General features: G+C 39.6%; 2 protein-coding genes across 6 annotated transcripts in view; one reads left to right on the top strand and one right to left on the bottom strand.

The window, feature by feature from the left end:
• The first annotated feature begins 3,576 nt into the window (after nt 1-3,576).
• ier2b (immediate early response 2b) lies at nt 3,577-4,674 on the top strand. The gene has a single exon (XM_055184026.2). It carries the CDS (start codon nt 3,695-3,697, stop codon nt 4,175-4,177), a length of 483 nt encoding a protein of 160 aa, XP_055040001.2. The 5' UTR covers nt 3,577-3,694; the 3' UTR covers nt 4,178-4,674.
• A 4,135-nt stretch (nt 4,675-8,809) lies between these two features.
• Nucleotides 8,810-21,430, bottom strand: part of cacna1ab (calcium channel, voltage-dependent, P/Q type, alpha 1A subunit, b) — a 190,250-nt gene continuing 177,629 nt past the window's right edge. For 3 of the 5 annotated variants that reach the window (XM_073876150.1, XM_073876154.1, XM_073876151.1), the window contains 5 exons: nt 21,325-21,342; nt 20,602-20,637; nt 17,720-17,936; nt 17,344-17,564; nt 8,810-15,163 (listed from right to left, as the gene is read on the bottom strand). In XM_073876150.1, coding sequence (XP_073732251.1) covers nt 14,510-15,163; nt 17,344-17,564; nt 17,720-17,936; nt 20,602-20,637; nt 21,325-21,342 — 1,146 coding nt within the window. In that variant the 3' untranslated portion in view covers nt 8,810-14,509. The remainder of the gene's footprint in view (nt 15,164-17,343; nt 17,565-17,719; nt 17,937-20,601; nt 20,638-21,324; nt 21,343-21,430) is intronic. The other 2 variants (XM_073876153.1, XM_073876152.1) reach the window with 1 other exon arrangement.

Genomic DNA, 21,430 nt, shown 5'->3' with positions numbered 1-21,430 from the left:
ATAATCTTTAGAAAATAGAATTATTTTCTTGACAAATAAAGTTAAAGAAATATCTTATAAAATTATCCACAGATTTTATCCTGCCAAGGACTTTTTACAGAAATTTAGAAATGACATTGATACATCCTGATCCTTTTGTTTCTTCTGAAACTAAATCATCTGTTTTGGGACTGTCCTTTACTAAGTCTTTCTGGAGTGATGCTGAATTATTCATTGTCCAAAATATTCTTCAAAATTGTTCTTTAACCTAGAGAAACTTTTTATTTTTATTTTATGTTAATGACAAGAATTTAATCAATGCAAGCTTTTGTATAAATCTTCTTTTATTTACTGGAAAATGTCATATTCATAAATGTAAATGTATAAAAAGTAAACTTCACTTTAATGTCTTCCAACAAAAATTTCATTTATATTTGGATACAATTTTGACATCTGTTAATAAGAAAGCTAATAAAACTAAAACTTGTAACATATTCAATATTTTACTTTAATATGCTTGTACATTTATTTATGCCCTCCCTCTTTTTTTATTTCTTTCCTTTCATTTATTTTTGTCCCTTTATCTTAATGTGATTTCCATTTACATTCCATGTACTTTTATATGATTTTTTTATGTTTATTATCTTGTGTAAATTACTGAACCACTCTTTGTTTTATTACTTGGAAATTGTTTATTTGTTGAATGTTCAGGCTGTTTCAGTGTATTTGCCTGTTGTGTTGAAGGTGGTGTAATGGGGACATTTCACAAACAAACTCAATAATAACAACAGTTTGTAAATTTGCAGTCACATAATCCACATCTTTGGACTAATTAAATAATGCTTATATGAATATATTCTCTCCCTGACTCAATAGCAAGTACAATTTCCATATTTGTAACACGTCATTTCCAAAACAGAATAGGTACAACACATTTGCTGCAGCAACCAAGACTTAATGACTTAAAAAGTAACTGGTCTAGATTTGCATAAAACACAGAACAAACTTGTTCTAGTGAAAACATGATTTTTTAGCAAGAGGTGTGTAAAATGACTGGATTCCCATATGTCTTTTCTTGCCATCTATAGGGTTGAGATCCTGTCGTCTAGTCGCCTCTCTTCCCTTTCATTAACACTATTCTCCTTCACTTCCTCTCCCACCTCCGTCAGTCACGCTTTCCTTCCTGTCTCCTGCCTTCCTTAATCTCCACACTCTCTGCTTCCTAAAGATCCTGTTCACACACACAGATATTCTCCAAACCCCTCATTTTCCCTGCAGCACTGGGTGTGTGTTTTACGACACATTCCTGTGAGCTGCTTTGCCAAGCATAAACAGATATAGTGTATACCTGTGACAGACACATCTTTAAACTGTATTAGCCAAATACAGTGAAAGGCTGAAAATTGATTTGAAAAACAATTGAAGTGGTTTGTACCATTTTTAAAGCAAAGGCTCACAAATCAGGCAAATCATGCTTTACCTCGGACAAGGTTTATCCCAGACTAAAATGCATGCTTGAGCTGCCTTTATTTGAAAACATCTTGCACTGACATATCTTAATACATATCAGTGCCATTGTTTTGCCTCAAGATGCACATTAGTAATGTTTTTTGCAAGACTTAGTCCTGGATTAATCTAAACCCTGTCTGGGAAACTGCCCCTATGTATTAATCATCAACTGGTTTAAGTTTAATAAGATTAGGGTATAATAAACAGTATGATTTTAGTATAAAATCATTGTATCTGAGCGGTACTAATATATTTTAAAAGTTGTGTGATCACAGCTCAAGATATGTGGGGTTGGAGCTTATGGGAAGCCTTGTCACATGAAATGTAGTTTTTCAAAGAAGAGTAATGAGGAAGCAACTTTTACAAGCAATGGCTTGACAATCAGCATGTTTAGTCACTGTTTACAAAACATGATTGTAAGATAAAATGCACTGGTGTTATTATAGAATAGCATTTTCAATTTTTTGTTATGTTACTCACAAACCAGGAAGACAGCTAGGACCATTTTTTGTGACAGTATGTTTCGATCACTTTTAGAGCAATTAATTTGATAAATAATAAAACACTAACAGCGCATTTAAAAATAAAAATGTTGAATTCATTTACAAAATTAAATTAGATTTTTTTTCAGTTCAAGTCATTACAAGTCAAAAGTTACAACAGTAAGTTGAAATGAGTTGGACAGCCAATTTGATTTGAAAAATTACAAATTTACAGCAGCAAAATTTTTGTATAGGGTTTGCTTCAATGCAAAACTGTGAAAAATATAAATAAATTTAAATTTAAAGCATATTCACACTGAAAGCACAAAATGATTTAATATCCATGCTAAGTCAGCAATAAATATGCATTTTATTCTTTGCTTTTTGCTCATTAGTCAATACTTCAAGTAAAATGTTCAATGCAATAACGTCCTAACGTACACGAATAATAGCTTGTAATTTCTACCTTGCGACTACCATGAGAGTTCCCTTTGCTATAAATAGATCTGAGTGACAAGCTGCCATCTGACCTCAATCGCTTTGGTTCTCATTTACGCTCGTGTGAGCAGAAGGGGCGGGGCGGTGATGTTGGACCGGTGACAAGTCCATATATGGTGCTGAGGTGACGACACGATCACTGCCTCTGCTGCAGCTGCTGGCGCGTCACGGCGTTTCCACCGCTCTCTCCCTGGAGACCCGGCGGATGTTCCAAATATGGTCATAGAGTGACGTCGAGCAAAAAGAAAAAAGTGTACGAGTCTTCCGAAGAACTGTAAACAATGGGAGTGGATCGATACAGTTTTCTAAAGGATTGTTGGTAGAGATTGTTGATAGTTTGACTGACTAATAAGAATGAAACTAGAAAAATTAAGCTGCTGAGTAATCAATTAATCATTTTATAAATGATGCACATGCTCACTATTTCCACTATACAGCCTACGTGTAATGAATCCCACTTGGAAAAATAAATACTGTAGTATACTTTAGTAAACTGTAGTTAAATTTCTGTAGGATGTATTACAATATACGCATTTACTACAGTTTAGCAATGCACTACAGTAAATATTACAGAATAATGTAGTATATTAACAACGTGTAGTAAGCTATATACAACAGTGTGCTACAAATTACCACAGTGTACTATGGTAAACAGTAGAGTATTTTTCATGTGTGATATTATAAATCAATATTTTATTTAAATAAATAAAAAAAATCTTCTTTACAGACATCAATAAGTAGTAATAATTATTTGAGAAACTGGTAGGCTATCCTAAGGTCACGATACAGACGGACATTTAATACAATGCTCTAAGAGCCATAATGAAATAGGCTATTTTTTAATTGTACTTCAACAAAACAGATATAGAAAAGCATTAATAGAGCCCAGGGTAGGCTATCATTATGTAAATATGTTAAAGGACACACACACACACAAGCAGTCCTAATGGTTTTCTTATTGTTGGAAAGGCTGTGTACATACAGTTTGTTGTCAAGATACTTTAGTAGCGCTGTGGCATGATGACGTAAGTTGACAGGGTGGGAGGGGCCTGTTTATACGCTCGGGGAATGGAAACTTGCTACGTCACCCAAGCTCTCATAAAACCTCACCCTGAGAAAAGTTTTAGTTTGACAATCCACTGAGAGGGCACATTGAGACATCCCTCAAAGAGCACGTTTAAATAACAGACTGAATTATTTCGACACACTGTGAATATTAAAGAAGCATGGACGCAGAGGCCAAGAGAATTATGGCAGTGTCCATTAGTAAACTGTATTCGTCACGGACCCAGCGCGGGGGATTGAGACTTCATCGGAGTCTCCTGCTCTCCATGACCATGAGGGCCGCCCGGGACATTTACCACGCCGCCGTTCAGCTCCGGCAATCGGAGGACGAGCAGGTTGTTCCGTGCGCCCCGGAGGAACCGATGGACACTAAAGAACAAGTCAGCGAACTGACAGTAACCCCCAAGGAGGTGAACCCTCATGAACCTAAAGACATTTTGGAGGAGGACAAGGAGAATCGAGACACATCTGAACGGCACTCCAGGAAGCGCCGCGGTAAGACGGCGCTCGAGCCTGACTTTCTTCCTCTGAAGAAGGCGCGAATGGATACGGACGAGGACAGGCAATATGTTCAGAGCGAGGTTTTAAAACCAAACAATGGACTGACAGCCTTCCCGTTAAATCGAGCCATTACCGCGTATTGAACAATACGCTCTTTGGATTATTCACCGCGTCCCTTGGTGGGATTTTTCAGGACTAACTGGTTCTGAACTGACCGGTTATGGGAGCCCGTGCGAAGCGGCACCTGTGCGTCACAGCTCGCCATATGACACAGGAGAGCTGGAGAAGAATCACAGGGCAGAGGAACCAGGAGCTGCTTCATTGTTCCGTGAGATGAGTCAAATGTCTCGGATAGCAGCTGTTGACTCACATTTGTGGGTTTGGAGAGACTTCGCCATCAGCTTATGAACTTTAATAAGAACACCTGATGGTGTATGAACTGCTGTAAACTGAAACACATCTTGTTTATGGCGCATTGTTATGTTAAAACACTATCAGTTTGTCTTAAATGCTGAAATGAAGTGTTTAAATGTACTATTGCACTGATCAATTGCACTTTTTTGTTAATTCAAATACAAGAACATAATGGACATGAAGGTGTTTGTGTTTGTTTGCAATAAAACACCATGTTGAAAACTCAGCCTGTTGTTCAGATCTGTGATTTTACCACATGCTCTTGAATAAACACTGGATGGCTTTAGTTTATTAGCCTACATAGTTAATCTTGGACTAATCCTAAACATTGTTTGAAGACTTAAAATTTGCTAAAACCATTACCACCGGATTTACCCACCACACAACTTTACAGCCACAGGGGTTGAGATTTCGTAAGATCACATTAGTAATGTGTGACTCTGGCTCACTCATAACCATTTGTCATTGGATTTGTAATACTTATCATACACTGATAACCAACTCATCCTCAGTGACCTCTTCATGTGGGTGGTGATAAAGTCAACAGCTGGAAATACAAGAGTAAAAGTGTAATTTCCCTTCGTGAGTCAGCAGGACTTGCCTGAACATGATGATGAATCATTAAAATCTTATCTCCTTTTAACACATACTGTAGCAGGTTTGCTACTGGACAGGGATACTTAAAAGCAGCGGGGCAGAATTTAAAACTGACTTCAATTCAGTAAGAAATAATTAATCCAGGATGTGTTGAGTCAAGAGGGCTTAGTTGAATTTTAATCTCTTCTTTATACAGTTGTATAAAGTTGTTGTGTGTCGTTCTTTGGGTCTAACTGTGCCCAATACTTTAATATGGAGCTCTTTAACTGTGATTTTCAACAGTGCTCTAAATGCGATACAAAAGCAAGTGAAACTGTGAATGGGCCCTATATAATGATAAGCATGAGTAACTATGAATCATTGAGAACATTGTATCTAGGTGTGCATGTGCTTCCATGTCACTGCCAGGTGGGAGTTTTCCTATCCAGGAGTGCGTTGAGGAGACAGGAAGGAAGTATTTTTTTCAAGTGGATAGCATTTTAAATTACAAAATCCTTGGTTGGGAAACCTCAGTGAGATAATAACACAGGATGATTCATCACTGAAACTCGTGTAAAGGTTAATTACTGAAGCCGAAATTCAGTTGAAGTGGTGAACCCGTCTGTTATGCAAACATAGTCATGTGTGGAGCGTGTAACCTCAAATAGGTTTCACATACAGGCTCACTTCCTTCATGGTGGTCTTGTGGGTCTTTCAACTCTGAAGAGACTCAAAAGCAGAGGAGGGAAAATTAAGCTATGAAGTACAAAGGAAGATGCAGCCGTTGTTAAACGCCACCTCTGTAAAAAAGGAGATAATGATATTAACCAAATGCTCTTGCCACATAGCCTAATACTACCCTACAAAGGCATGTAACTTTGTTTTTGGTCGAAAATGAGTTATGAGAATTGGCGGCATCCCAATTCAGGGTCTGGATCCGTTTAAGGCCGCAGACTTTGAAGGCAAGGCTCGATATTTGAAGGCGGCAGCCTCTAAGGCCAAGAAGGGAATTTAAATGAGACGGTCTAGCCTACGGGGGGAATTGCGTCACTTGCTGTTCTCGCCCACTTGTCAGTGGGACACAACAGCTGAGACCTATCATACTTTTAAAAATAATTATAGAGGCAGATATTTTTTTTTATTACATTTTATAAAATATAACAAATTGTATGCAAATTAAACTATCCAACAGTATGTAAAATTCACCAACCTTAGAAATATAAACGCAAATATAAAACGCAATATTGCAGCAATAATATTAATTTACATCACTAAAACATAATTTTTAATAGTAAAACAAAATAGTAAAAATACCCAGACCTCACGAGCGCGCATTGAACCTTGGAATGGCCAACGCTGTGAAGGATCTTTGAATCCTTGGTTTTAGGGGGGAAAATGCCACATTTGGAGGCTTGTATGTAAAGGAGCCTTCGAATTGGGACAGCCTTCGTCGCGGCCTGGTAATGTCATTTGCCTTCAAATATACAGCCTTGGAAGGCCGCAGCCTCTGAATTGGGATGCACCCTATTTCATAGATTTTAGCGAGGTCTTTTCCTTTTGTAGGTCATCAAACATTTATTATATAACTTTGCTTCAAATTTGTTTAATTCTGGCCTCAGAAATACTCCTTTGTTGGCAGAATCTGCTAAATGCCACAGCGATTTTTCAACAAGTCCTCCAAGTGTATGGAAGATGATTTGAATGAATGACGAGGCGCGAAATTACCATCTTGTGTGATTACTTGGACCTCAATACAACCCGAATTTGGTAGTGACATAAATTACGGTGCCTCTTAATGTGTGGTTGTTTCTTCATTTTTACATTCTGGCTTTCATCATTTGCCATGTTTAGTCGCATCTTTAGTGCTTTTGCAACTGTTTACCATGTCTTGCATGCACTTAGAGGGTTTGCAGTAAAAACAATGAAATTTGTTAAATACCAATGAAATTACTAAAGAGACATTTGTGAAAATGAGGCTTTTTATTTACACCTGGAAAAGTAAAAGTTGAATCAACTTTAAAAATTAGTTCAGTTTGTAATGCCTAAAATCTTAAGGTTATTCAACTTTAAGGTGAACATTTTAAAAAAATTACTTCAATTGGCAACACTTAAAGGGACACTTCATTTAAAAAAAAAAAATGCTAATTTTACAGCTCCCCTAGAGTTAAACATTTGATTCTTATCGTTTTGGAATCCATTCAGCCATTTCCGGGTCTGGCGCTACCACTTTTAGCATAGCTTACCACAATCTGTTGAATCTGATTAGACCATTAACATCGCGCTAAAAAATAACCAAAGAGTTTTCAATATTTTTCTTATATAAAACTTGACTCTTTTGTAATTACATCTTGTACTAAGACCGACGGAAAATTAAAAGTTGAGATTTTTTAGGCAGAAATGGTTAGGAACTATACTCTCATTCCGGCGTAATAATCAAGGACTTTACTGTTGTAACCAGTGTTGAGGAAAGTTACTTTTAAAAGTAATGCATTACAATATTAAGTTACACCCCAAAAAAGTAACTAATTGTGTTACCTAGTTACTTTTCATGGAAAGTAATGCTTACGTTTCTTTTAAGTTACTTTTGCTTTACTTTTTCTTACTTGGCGGCGGCTTGATCTCTTTCAGGTCTTGCAGCTGTTTTTTATGATCGCAAAAATGTCAAGCTCTGGTCTGCCGTTTCTGACTCAAACTGTTCCTGCTCAGGCGCACATAGTTCGTAATTCTACGTTAATATGTTCAGTTTAATTTAGCACATTATTTTATTTTTAAATTGAATTAATTAAACTGAAAAGTAACTCGCATTACTTTTTAAAAAAGTCCTTGATAACCACGCCAGAATAAGAGTACAGTTCCCAACCATATCCGCCCAGAAAATCTCAACTTTTAATTTTCAGTCGGTCTTAGTACAACTACAGAAAAGTTTTAAATAGGAAAAATATAAAAACTCTTTGGTAATTTTTGAGCGCGATGCTAATGGGCTAATCGCATTCAATGGATTATGCTAAGCTATGCTAAAAGTGCTAGCGCCAGACCCGGAGATCAGCTGAATGGATTCTAAAACGGTAAGAATCAAATGTTTAACTCTAGGGGAGCTGGAATTTTTTTTTCAAAAAAGTGGAGTGTCCCTTTAAATATTTAAACATTTTGAACTTAAAGTAAGAACATTTAGGTTAAGAAAACTTAAATTTTTAGGCGTTATCAATTGAAGTCATTTTTTAAGTTGATCCAACTTTTACTTTTTACAGTGTACTGAATAATAACCTTTTACATTGCCATTGAAGTAAAATTACTAAACCTAAACACAAGAAAAATGCTAATTTAGATAAAAATTACGTACTTAAGAAGAACTCCTGTTCTTGTGCTAATGAACTGTAAAACTCACGAGTATTTTTTAATATTAAACTGTTTTTCCCTAACATAAGAAGTGGTGGCCTCAAAGTGACTGTTAAGGAAGCTTTAATATGTGTCTAGATGAACTGTCAGTAAGTCTTCATTTCTTAAGACACCTTTACCTGGGATTCACCAATTAGGTTAACAGCTTAGATTCTTTAATCATTATCACTTCCTGAACAGCTGTCCATGAAGGTGTCATATGTCCCACCTAAAGCATAAAGCATGAATAAATCCTTTATTGTGTTATTCCTTTAAAGTGTTAACTTATGTTATAGAGATACTAGTTTTTTTTTTTACAAATGTTTACAGAAGTGTTGTGTAAAACCTGGACACACACATACACACATAAAAAACAGTGAATCTGAAAGCAAGAGATTGTAAATGCGCAGTTAGAATGCATTCTCTCTGTTTTTTATTCAGGTTCTTTAGGAAGAGTTCTGTTTGGAATTACAAAATGCACTGGTAGAAATAGCAGAGAGACAGAGAGATAGAGGAAGAGAAAAAGGGGAATTTTTTCATAGCCAGAATAAATGTGTAACATCACCAGGTTCAGGCAGCCTCTTTCACAGTTCAACATCAGCAAAAGGGTTTTGGATTTCTTTTTAATCAGATCGATGTGCAGTTTCTCACAACCGAGAGCTACTGGATATCTTTTCAATTTTTTAAAAAATTCTGTAATACATTTCCACAGCATGTCGTGTGCTCACCTTACTCATGAATCTAGAGAACAGTTGGCAATAGAAACAAACATTCGATGATTTTTATTCATCACTGATTTAATATCTCTTGTATTTTTTTCCTCTTGTCGCTCTTTTTTGTCTTTTCTGTTTTTAAAAATAGAAGAAAAAAGTAACACGTTGCTCATAAAAACATCTATCTATATTTATATATTTATACATATATACTCTTTTCTTTATATTTCTTTTTATATTTTATAATTCCTGAAGTTGACTTGTTAACCCACATAGTGGCATGCACATCGCACATGCAAATCAGTAATTAAATACCTCTCTATTTCATGGCCATTTTTTTCTCTATAAACCTCCTCTTTTGCTTCTAAATGGTTCAGGTTAGTAGTGTGTGAATGACGGCTGGAATAATGGGTAATTAAGGAAAGATGGGATGGGTTTATGGGTGTCATGGGTGACAGTGGCTTCACACTTGCAGTTACTTCCCACATACAATACTCACACATTCGCACACGCTGATTTCCCCTTTGACACAAACAACAAGTGCCGTAAAAACACGCTACTGCTGACGACAGCGAGATCCACTTCCTGTCTCGCGATCCACTTCCTGTTAAAGGACCGCAAGACTCATTGTTTTTTAGTATTTTATGAACTGCTACATATTCTTTTAACAGGTGCAATTAAATGTGTAGTATGTATTGATGTGTATGTGTCATTTATTTAGTCATTAAGCATTATTATTTTACCATTAAAGCTTTTCATAGGAAAATAATACTATTTTTAGATACTTTGTTAGAATAAATCTCATAAATCTAGCAGATCAGACAAGTATGAAATCTTGACATGAATAAAGAACAATAGGATTCGGATGAGAAATTCAAACATAAAGAAACAACGCAAAGCTTAAGAAAAGAGGATGGACACACAGGATACTGCAGGAAGTTTATGAATGAGATATACAAGAGTTACAGAAGAGATAGAGAGAGATGTGATAGGTCCAACAAAATCACCGATGACCTAAACAAGGTGGACTAACATGGTTAGACAGGTACAAACATGATGATATTTAAACAACTGACCCTCTTTGCCTTGCCATGGCTTGGTATCTGCGGTCGTATAACTGCGATTGAAAATCTTGAACTGTTCATTGTAAGGCACTATAAAACAATTTGCCTTCAAATCAGCTCGCAGGCACACGCATACATGCTCGCAGAGGACTTTTTTCCCCACTGTCACACAGATGAACCCAACCCTTCTGATCTTCGCTCCATGTGATGATGACAACGTCTTATCTTGGCATGGGAAGGTGATAATGAAATATGCTATGGGAGATGCTGAGCAGAAATGGATTGGCAAACCCAGCACTGAAATACTGCAAAATGACGATTTATATCCCTTATTTATATAACTACTTATTTTGGCATGCACGATGCCTGTGCACGGCTGTGCCTAAAGTTCTTGCTCTCGTACGTACGGGAAAAAACGATCCCCCTCCCGTTACTTCAGTTCCCCTCACACGTTAGCATGCACACACATGTTGTTCTGTACAAAGGGAGTCCACGAGAAGTGGTGTAGCTACATAGAGGGTGACTTGTTTTGGCAGCACTCGACCGTTGTAGGAAAGCCCTTATTTTGTGTAAAACAAACCAAATAGAATACAGGCTGCTTCATACGAAACAAAACACATGCTCGAACGCAAACATGTCACGTATATTTGAGATGGTTCACTTTAGATAGTGTTGCAAACAGAAAACGGTTTTCTGTTGGCACAGAAAATGAACACATGCGAGTCAAAAACAACCAAAAAGGCAATGAAGCTGAGAGCAAAAGAGGGTCAGAACCGAAACTGATGAACAAGCAGAGCCAAAGAATGGTGCACCTCTTAAAAATTGTTGCCATGTGCCATCTATTATTAAAATCATATAGATCTTGAGCAAAAATGGAGCAGATTTCTGCATTTCAACGTGTTTTGGGCAAAAAAGAATACAAGACCAAGAGAACCTCTGAATGGGGATATATTAACCATGCAAAAGGTCTGACTATCGCTCATGCCTGACAAAAACAAGCCTTCCTGTCCTTTTGCTAAAGACCTGAGAAAGTACAACAATCCCTTCAATATTCGATGCAACTCTCTGAACAAGCAGGGTGAGACGAATCAGAAACGGCTGCTGTCCGCTTGAGGAAGCATTGCAAAGAGACAGAGCCAAGATGGACACCCTGACAATACTTGCTTGTCATTTCCCCTCATTACTCTCAGAGTAACCGGGATTTCCCCCCATCGTATAACCGTGCCTCCCTGTCTTGAAAAAGCCCAGCAGACAGCGCAGACGTGGGGACTTGTTAAGGCGTAGTGTGACTGAGTCCATCACATTGAGAGAAAGAGAAAAGGAGAGAAAAGGAGAGAAAAGAGAGAGAGGGGACATGGGTACGAGAGGCAGGGGACGGGTTAGTGTGCGACACCAGAACAGAAGGCACTGTGGCTCTGCAGGTTCATCTGGACCCATGGGCATCAAACCAGGGGCAAACCGGGGGCCTGCTGCAGGTAAATGTGGGCCAAACATCAACACCCAGATAACGAAACAGTGGTTTCCACCCTTAAGTTCTTAAATATGTTTTGGCAAACCGTTTTATAAAAGGTGTAAAATTCAGAGCCCCTGTGCTGGGGATTTAATCGGATTCTGGGACAAAACATGCATGGAAACAGCACTGCCCAACTGACTTGATGGGGGGATGTAGTTTTTGTAAAAAATCTAGAGAATATTTTTATGCTGTTTTATGTTAAATGTATGTCTGATCTTAAACTACCTAATAGTTTCTCCTCAACAGAAATAAGACTGAATGGAGAGTAAATAGAGATGCTTGAAGAAAAAAATCTTCCCAACAGCACCTTAAACTAAGCTCGGACATTTATAATTAGATACTTTCAAGATGTATATTTGCATTTCTCCTTAAGCTAATTCTTCAAAAAACTTAACTGAGATCTGCTTGAAGTCATCTGAGCTATAAAAGAGCCGTTTCTGAGCAATAACAAACCTGAAATGGGGGATTTATGAATGAAGTGGTCCTTTTAAACTTTTCTGGGATGGGTTTGTCAGTTGGACAGTATAGGGAAAGCTGAACAGGCAGCACCTCTACACCCCCGTGAGATATACGTTTGGCTGTATTGTATCCTGAGCAGAAAGGGGAGGAGGGTCTCAGATTGAGCAGGCAGCCAAAGACATACAAGTTGCCCATGGTAGGGAACAGGAAGGCAGGGTCAAAACAACATTTCCAGTTACTTATCAAAGATACACTACCTAGACCTCAGGTCAAACTTCTCAAAAAAACTACTGTCAAACGCAAGCTTTGACGGACATCCTGTAACCCGCTACATGACCTTTCGGGACAGACGTGATAGCGCCCTCTGTTTCAGGGCGCTTTTGCAAAAAGTAACAGCGCCCTTTTTCATAAGGGACGGCTTTGTCTGTAGTCTAGCCAGCGCTGCGCAACAGCACCACGTAGTGGACAAAGAGTAAACAACATCACCCAAAATACTACTTTGCACTAACTCTACGTCTGTGAAATTATAATTCAGGGGGTAAACCGACCCTCAATAAAACTGCTCTTGTCTAGACTGTTAAAAAAAGAAAATGAAATGAACCCTGATTTTCAGTGCCAGTTTGTCGTTACGTAACAAAACTCGATACAAAAACGGTCCGAGGGTCTCCTGAATGGCCCAACTCTCATCTTTTAAACGTTCCGACCCAAACAACAATTTACCACAGATAGGAATATTCTGCTAAGCCGAGGTCACAAGTAAGTAAACTTCAGGATGCTGTTGAGAACGCACCCATTTTTAAACTTCAACCAGTGTTGAAAAGAACCAAAATAAAAATAAAAATAGAGTTGGCCACAATAGACAAAACTTTCAAAAACAAGACGACAAAGTCACATGACCACCTCTATCTTCATCAGCATCACTTATCATCTTCATCAATTGCATTAGGATTTTTCATCATTATAAGACTATCGTTACTGACAATAGTAAATTAAGCCTTTAGAAAGAAGAGTTTCTCTCCCCCTGGTTCTCTCTCTGTTCGCAGCCATGGCCGACAGAGCCGTAACAAGGGAGGTTTCACAATTCAGGCTCGTTTGTAGTGCAATCCAAGGTAATAATAAACAGTGCAGAGCATTATCTGGGATCCTCAGTCAGGACAGAACATAGAAAATATCTTCAGATTTGTGTCTCTACCTAGAAAGGTCTTCCTACATCTAGAAACTCCGTCTGCACATAAAGGTCTACAGACACGGCAGGAGCAACAGGGAGAAACCGAGAGAAAGAACTTCCTCCAACGTAATGGAAAAAAAGAGAGCTATCACCCCCCATTCCCACAGTAAATCTTCTGTCTGATATATATATATATTTATATATGTATATATATTTTTTTTAAATCAATCATGCAAGTTTCCATCAGATTTGAGTCCAAAAATATCAAAGAAAGCTGAGCAAATGCAACAGAATAACCAAGCTCCAAATGTTCAAAAAGAAGAATTAATCAATTGAAGACATTCTGAAGAGGAAATTGTCCGTGCCTCCCTCATCTTTCGCTGTATCTTCCTCGACAGGACTGAGTGGCAGTTTGTGGGCGGGGTTTTGATACACCACGCCCACCGCCTACTCTTGCCTGCACTGGGTCCTTTTATACGTCACGCCTCTTTACGGTTAACCCCTCCCCCAGGTGATGAGGTCACTCAGCATCTTGAGTTGGTAACAGTAAACGTAGATGATAAAACTCATCAATATCAGCCAGCACATGGGGCTGGTTTTGCAGTAGGTAGAGCTCTCATTTACAAGAGCACTTGCTTTTTCTTTTAAAGTCTCTTATTTGGGTCTGTTTTTGGGTCTTTTCAAGAGGCATAGATTTTAGGAAAAACAGGGTTCTGGCTTGGTTTTTAAAATTCCTTTTTTTGATCAACAGAGAGGAGGTTATTTCATCTCCTCTTTATTTCCATCAGCGAAAACCGCATTGGTCTTGCACAGTCTGGGGGGAGCCTTGAAAAACAGCAACACTGATCTTTAAAGCTTAGTCCATCAAGACACCATGATCTGCCCCACCCCACCGAATTTCTCGTATGCCCCCATAAACATTCCCTTGCATGCTGAGCATCATGGGAAATGCAGTCCAGAGAGCGGGAGAAAGCAATAGGGAGAGAGAGAGGAAGTAGGGGTGCTGTAGTTAGAGCCTTCACCTCCACAACTCCACGGTTAAGAGTCTCACAGTGTCACACACATCATCCATCCATGTGATTAGTGTGTCCTCTATTTCCCCCTCCACCCCCCCTCTCCCTGATGCTGTGCATAAACATCTTGATGTGAGTTGGCATACGGTGAGCGGCGCCCCCTTCCGGTCACCCTGTGCGCTAACACCAATCATCCTCGTCCGTCCCGCTATAGGGTTCGTGCAACCCCTTCCGGGGCCCACGGCCATGTGGCGGCCGGTGTGGGCCTGGGTGGGGGCCGCGCCGGTGCGGGGAGGGCGAGGAGGAACGGTAGCCGTTAGGCATACGGCGCGGGTGGGAGGGAGGCCCGTGACGAGCAGTCCTTGGTGAGCGAGGGTGTGGATGAGGGTTGCCCTGTGATAAACTCTGCTCGTAGGCGGGTGGCTCATGGTGGCGTTCGTATTCAAAGTCCCGATCATAGAACGGTCCATCACCTTCCAGGCTGTCCGGCGGTGGGCCCCAGCGTCCGTGGCGCGGGGATCTAGGTGACGCGTGCCTGGGGGAGCGAGGGGATGCGTGTCGCGGTGACCTGGGCGACCCGTGATGCGGTGAGCCGTGACCGGAGGTTGGTCGGTGGTACGGCGGTTCGTGACCCGGTGGAGAGAAGTGTCTCGGAGATGGGGAGCGGAGTCGTCCCTGTCCCGGGGAGCCGTACAGGGGCTTGCGGACAGCTGGGGAGTAGGTGACGTGAGGGCGTGGAGTAGATGGGGTCTGGGGCAGCTGGCGACGGCCGCGCCGGGGGGTGCTGGTCCCCGACGTCGAAGGAACGGGACTTCCGCTCACTGAACTACTGCCCTACATGAAAATTAAAACAAGGCAAATAAAAAAACACCACAAAATTAACGTCAAACAAAAGAGAGAGCACACACCGGCAAGAGGTGGAGGATAAGGAGGAGAGGGAAAAGGTAAAGAGAGAGAGAAAGGGAAAGGGAAAGGGAGAAAGAGAGAGAAAGAGAGAGAGAGAGAAAGGGAGAGGGAGAGAAAGGGAGAGGGAGAGAGAGAGGAGGTGTGTGGAAACAACAACATCAATAAAACCGTAAAGAAAGAAACCGGCAATGAGGCAAAACAGCAGACACAGAGAAGCCACAAGACACATCGAGAAAAATGGACAGTGATAAAAGAAGATAAACAAAAGAATAACAAAAAGAGAAACTGATTTCAGTAAGCAGTCAGAGTAAAATTACAAGTGAGCAGATGCTGTCTGCCTATAGTGTTCCCGCACGGACACAACACCTGTGTACTGCAGATACATCTTTCCAGGTACTTGGTTTCATCCCTCAGGCTCCTTATGGAGGATGTGTTTCAAAAGCTACGCTAGTGTGTGTTGGCTGTAGGGCTGGGCGATAGAGCTAAAATGTTTATTATCAATATAACGCGTCCGAAAACTCTAAATTGCTGCCTTCTGCGGCAGTTTTCCCAGGAATGAAGGCATCAAGGCATGTCCGAATCCAATGTTAGGTTTACTTCCTGACTCCTAAGATCTTGTCCCACAATTCTATGCGTGTGCGCGCATGGGGAATGTAGTTAGTCGAGCCTGGTCGAGTTCGAAAAAATAAAATGGCGGCCAAGAAAGCGGCTGTAGCACAAATTTAGTGTAAATAAATGTAGATTTTCACTTTTTACACCTTTTAATTGCATTTCTAGCGAGAAACTAGTATTGTAGTTTTCAAATATGTGATTAGTTAGGCGCTCTCTGTTTATATTTCAAACACGCTGTCTTTGAAGTCTGTTCGAAAGCGTTTCTCTGAGCTGCCTTCATGCCTCCGAAGTCATTGCCTCATGAGGCGCTGCCTTAGTTTTCGGACCCAGCCATAATGTAGTCCAATGCAGCTTTAGCAATGCATTAACAGGCAAGGTTTTCCCTACCGTTATCGCTAAAGGTGTATCGACGGTACATATTGATATCGTTCTATCACCCAGCCCTAGTTCCCTGTACTCTTGTTTTGCATAGATGCAACCAATTTGATTGTATTTCGTTGGACACTGCAAACCAGCAAGCAATTTTGGCTAAAACAAAGCAAAATTTGGGCTGGCAGTGAAAGTCTATTAGATGTCTAACCATAGCCCAAAATTAGACGATGCGTATACTTTTAGAAAATGTAAAAGAAATGAAAGTAAACACCTCGAACACTTGTTGACTTTGCTTACATGATGGACTATCGTACATCTACAATTTATTTTGGCAAAAACGGCATGTTTATCATCAAATTCAAGGTTATTTAGAGTAGAAGTGGGTTACTCATAGCCGAACTATATTGGGCCTATAGACGCTTTCATTGGATGCATGTTGTCATGGTTACGTGTCGGGATGGAACTTAACTTCCAGTCTCTGTTTAATGGTCTGGCTAGTGGAACAAATATCTTGTCGAAAATAAATGTTTTGGTTTCCAAAAGGCGAGGGGAGATCGCGATCATGGGTCACCGCTATGTGAAGGGAGGTTTGGAAGCCAATTTGTTGTTAACATTGTATATATTCATTTTACACTGTAAGGCTAGCTCAGTGTATTTTTTGATATGATTTGAACTAAGATAATCTACATGTTATTTTGCTTGTTATCAGAAATAAACTACTCTAAAAGGACTCTATTGTTATTGATTCTTTGCAGAAGTTTACTGGAAGTTAAGCTTGTTCCATGAAAGCCGTTTATTTATGTTGTTACTGCTAAAACCATCTATAGTTAGCCGTCATTTCCAGTTTTTGCCTGCTGGTAAGATTAAGAAATGTTCTAGGTTATTTTCAACTTAAGGCCTGTGACTGCATCTGTGACATGTAATTTCCACAAATCAATTTGACATATACCTGAGTTTATACAGACTAATAAGAAACTTTTTTTGACCGAGGGTTTAAACAGAATTGTGAAAACATTAAGTTGAAAATAACCCACCACTGAGAGATCCTCCTAAACCTTAAAACTGCAAATCCATTTTGTGTGAAATATAATTTAGTTATTTCAGTGTATGTGTGTGTGCCCCACCTGTCTGTGCCCTCTCCCCTCACTCGGCGAGCGAGACCAGTGGCGATCAGATCTGTCGTGAGCATGGCGATGGTAGTCACGCTCGTGACCAAAACGCTCTTTATCCATTGAGCTGTGGTGGTGATGATGATGATGGTGGTGACGGCGGTCTTTCGCTCGCCCCCGCTCTTTAGGTGGAAGGTCACCTGACTGTGTAGTGGTGCTGAGATCAGTACCCAGACCTGACAAATCACAAACACAAAGGTATGCAATGAGATATAGTGAGATAATAACAGACAGCAGGGACATCAAGCCTTTAAATTCAGCCAAAAAAGACCTTATTGTTTTCTTGAGGTGCAGTAACTGTTCAAATGCAATGTGTGTGTTTGTGTGTGACCTGTATCTGCATCTGTATAGCGAGTGAGGGATCTCTCGGACGTGCGGTGACTGCAGTCTCTCTCTCTGTCTCGATCTCTCCTTCGCGGGCCATGTCGGTGACTCTCCTCCGACACCACTCTCTCCAGAGAGTAATCGTCCAGTCGCACGCCTCGTCCTGAACGTCCGTGGACCAATGAGGATGTGGAGCGGCGCATTGGACTTGTATCAGTGATGGTCTACAGAGAAAGAAAAGGAGAGGAGAAAAGGAAGAAAGAGTGGGGAAAGACAGAAGGTTACATTCACATTTGCTTTGGGTTATGATGTTATGGGTGCATTTGCATGTCTAGCTGGTAATATAAAAACGTCATCAGCTTAACACTCAGTCCATTCCACACCCACGGTGAAAACCAAGCTACAGATAAATCTGTCATGCACAACGAGGACAGAAGAAGAAATGAAGATCAACAAGATAAGCGATGGAGCTCTAGAGAGAAATACAGACAGAAAGAGAGACAGACAGACAGAGAGATATAGACAAACAGACAGACAGATACTGTATCTATACAGAAAGATGAGTCAGACAGACAGGCAGAGAGAAAGACAGATAGACAGCTAAATAGATAGACAGATAGATAGTTACAGATAGATATGGGTCAGTGATGTGATGTTAATTATTTTGTGTCCGTATGGTTCAATTAATGGTTCAAATAAATGTACAGATAACTTGCATACATTCTCTTTTTTGAGGACCAAGTCTTAAATTTCTGGTTTTATTTCATTTTGACAGAATATTTGGGGGATAACTGCAAAAATGTCAATGTGGTGTAACCGGTCTGTGTCAATTGGTGTAACTATTTAAAAGAAAATATAAATATATTCCCCAAAAATTTGGAACAAAATATATTCATCTAGTTTAGTGTAATATTATTTTTTTACATACATTTTTACATAAGTTCAGAGCTGATTTCATCATATGTCAGGACAAATATGACAAAAACGCATTAAAATTTACATTTAGAAATAACTAATAAAATTATATTTAAAAATGATTTTTTGATGATTACACTTACAAGCCATCAAGGTGGATAAAAAATGTAATATTTCTCATTCTTTGGCGCAATTGGAGGATACACCATTTGACATTTTCAGATCCATTCAGTCTTAACTTTCATAAAAATGGTGCAAATGTTATTTATTATTGAATAAAATGAACATAAATACACTTTCTCATCTTGCCAAATCGTTTTTGTCAATGACCCAGATAAAGATAGATAGATATAGACAGACAGGCAGGAAGATAGACAGAAAGATAGATAGTGAAAGACAGACAGATATCTACAGATAGAAAGACAAGCAGACATGTAGACATACATACACACATACATAAAGACAGACAGACAGGTCAATTTAGACAGACAGACAGACAGACAGACAGACAGACAGATATCTACAGATACACAGACCAGACAGACAGACAGACAGACAGGTCAATTTAGACAGACAGACAGACAGACAGACAGACAGACAGACAGACAGACAGCAAGGTCAATTTAGACAGACAGACAGACAGGTCAATTTAGACAGACAGACAGACAGACAGACAGACAGACAGACAGACAGACAGACAGACAGAAATAGATATATAGACAGAAAAATAGATAGTGAAAGACAGACAGATATATACAGATAGAAAGACAAGCAGACATATAGACATACATACACACATACATAAAGACAGACAGGTCAATTTAGACACACAGACACACAGACAGACAGACATAAATAGATATATAGACAGAAAAATAGATAGTGAAAGACAGACAGATATCTACATACAGAAAGACAGGCAGACATATAGATAGACATACATACACATCTACATACATACAGACAGGCAGATTTAGACAGACAGACAGACAGACATAAATAGACAGATAGACAAAAATAGATAATGCAAGACAGACAAATATCTACAGACAGAAAGACAGGCAGACATATAGATAGACATTCATACATACATACATACATACATACAGACAGACAGGTAGATATAAACAGACAGACAGGTAGATATAAACAGACAGACAGGCAGATACAAACTGAAAGACACCTATATACAGACAGACAGACAGACAGACAGACATCAACAGACAGACAAAGACAGACAGACAGTCAGTCAGATAGATAAATAGACAGACAGATAGAAAGAAAGACGACAGAGCATGCCTTGCATGCATGCCGGCATTTTCTAATCCAAGCAGAACCCTTAAATACTCATTGTTCATTGCCTTCTCTGCCATAGCTGAGCACACAAACCCCAATCCAGCCATTATTCCATGCACATAACCTGAGACAGCATGATGTATACAGTAGCACGTGTCTATAACATGTGTGAACACACAAAGACATTCTTGGGCATTATTTTGAGAAAGAAACGCTCATCTGCGTGTAAGCGTCTGAACATTGAAATAACCCTCTTGATCTCTTCATCACTCACACATTCACACACGCCAACGCTTGATGCCATGCGCTTTATTGGGACATGCTAACAAAATGACCGCTATTGGCCGCAGGTTTTTCCATTTGCGAGCTACGGGACGGCAAAAGCTCTCCAAGTCCACAGGACCAACACAGTGACAATATACAGGCAGACGAGCACACACACACATACATGGATACTGGGCTGCATAAGTGGACGGAGATAAAGCTAAAGATAGAAAAAGACAGAGACAAACAGAACATAGAAAGGAAATATAGGAAAGAATACAAGAAAGATGATATGAAATAAAGAGCTCAGTGAGACTTCAAGACTTAGAGAGATGAACAGACAAAAAACAGCATGAGAGAGAGAAAGAGAGAAAGAGAGAGAGAGGGGGCAGGAAAGCCAGAGACGGTACATACACTGAGGTTACTTCCTCTCGGCCTGTGTCTCCGTCGCTGTTCAACAGCAGACAGACGATGCGCAGAACAGGACACACGCATGAGATCACAGGGACGACACACACAGAGCACAGCAGAGAAAATGTGTGTGAGAATGAAAGACAGAAGAAAGAAACAAGGAAGTAAAGAGGAAACAAGAGGAAAAGGAAACAGAAAGGGACATGAGAGATGTAGACAAAATGATATAGATGTAATTAAGACATTTGCAATTAGTAGTGAGTGTCAAATGCCACATAAAAAACAGTGAAACACAAAAGGAGTTTGGAAGGAGAAAAGCCAGCAGAAAAAAATATGGAAGAAGGGAGAGTAGGAAGTAGGAAATCATAAGGGACAAAGTTATTGGTAGTATAATATTAAATTTAAAATTAAAGAGTAATGGGGCGTGCAAGATGGCCAATTAACATAATTAATGTGCACATACGTAAAAAAAAATGTTAAAAGACAACGGAAGCAGGGTTAGAGGAAGTGCATGAAGACATTGAGAAAAAACAAAACATGAGGATGAGAATGATTAAAATAAAATAAAATAGAAAGGAGAGAGGAGATATTATGATCCCATTTTAATTAAGAGAGAGCATAGGAACAAACAAGCATTGACAGGAAAAGGGTTGGGGGGGAGAAAGAGAAAAAAGACAAAAATTGAGCGAGTGTAGAGGAAGATAGGAAGCACACTAACACACTTACCGCTGCAGAACGCAAACTCTGTGGGGCAGAGCAGTGTTAAACAAGAGTGAGTCACAGAAACAACAGCCAGATCTACAGTACAGCTTTACACAACGGATGACCAGAC

Source organism: Misgurnus anguillicaudatus, chromosome 14, assembly GCF_027580225.2.
Source record: "Misgurnus anguillicaudatus chromosome 14, ASM2758022v2, whole genome shotgun sequence".
Lineage (NCBI taxonomy): Eukaryota > Metazoa > Chordata > Actinopteri > Cypriniformes > Cobitidae > Misgurnus > Misgurnus anguillicaudatus.
Note: the sequence above shows the minus strand (reverse complement) of the source record. Positions and strands in the feature narration are given on the sequence as shown.

Excerpts from the sequence above, each read along its gene's own strand:
- ier2b (XM_055184026.2), top strand. The coding sequence starts at position 3,695 with ATGGACGCAGAGGCCAAGAGAATTATGGCAGTGTCCATTAGTAAACTG.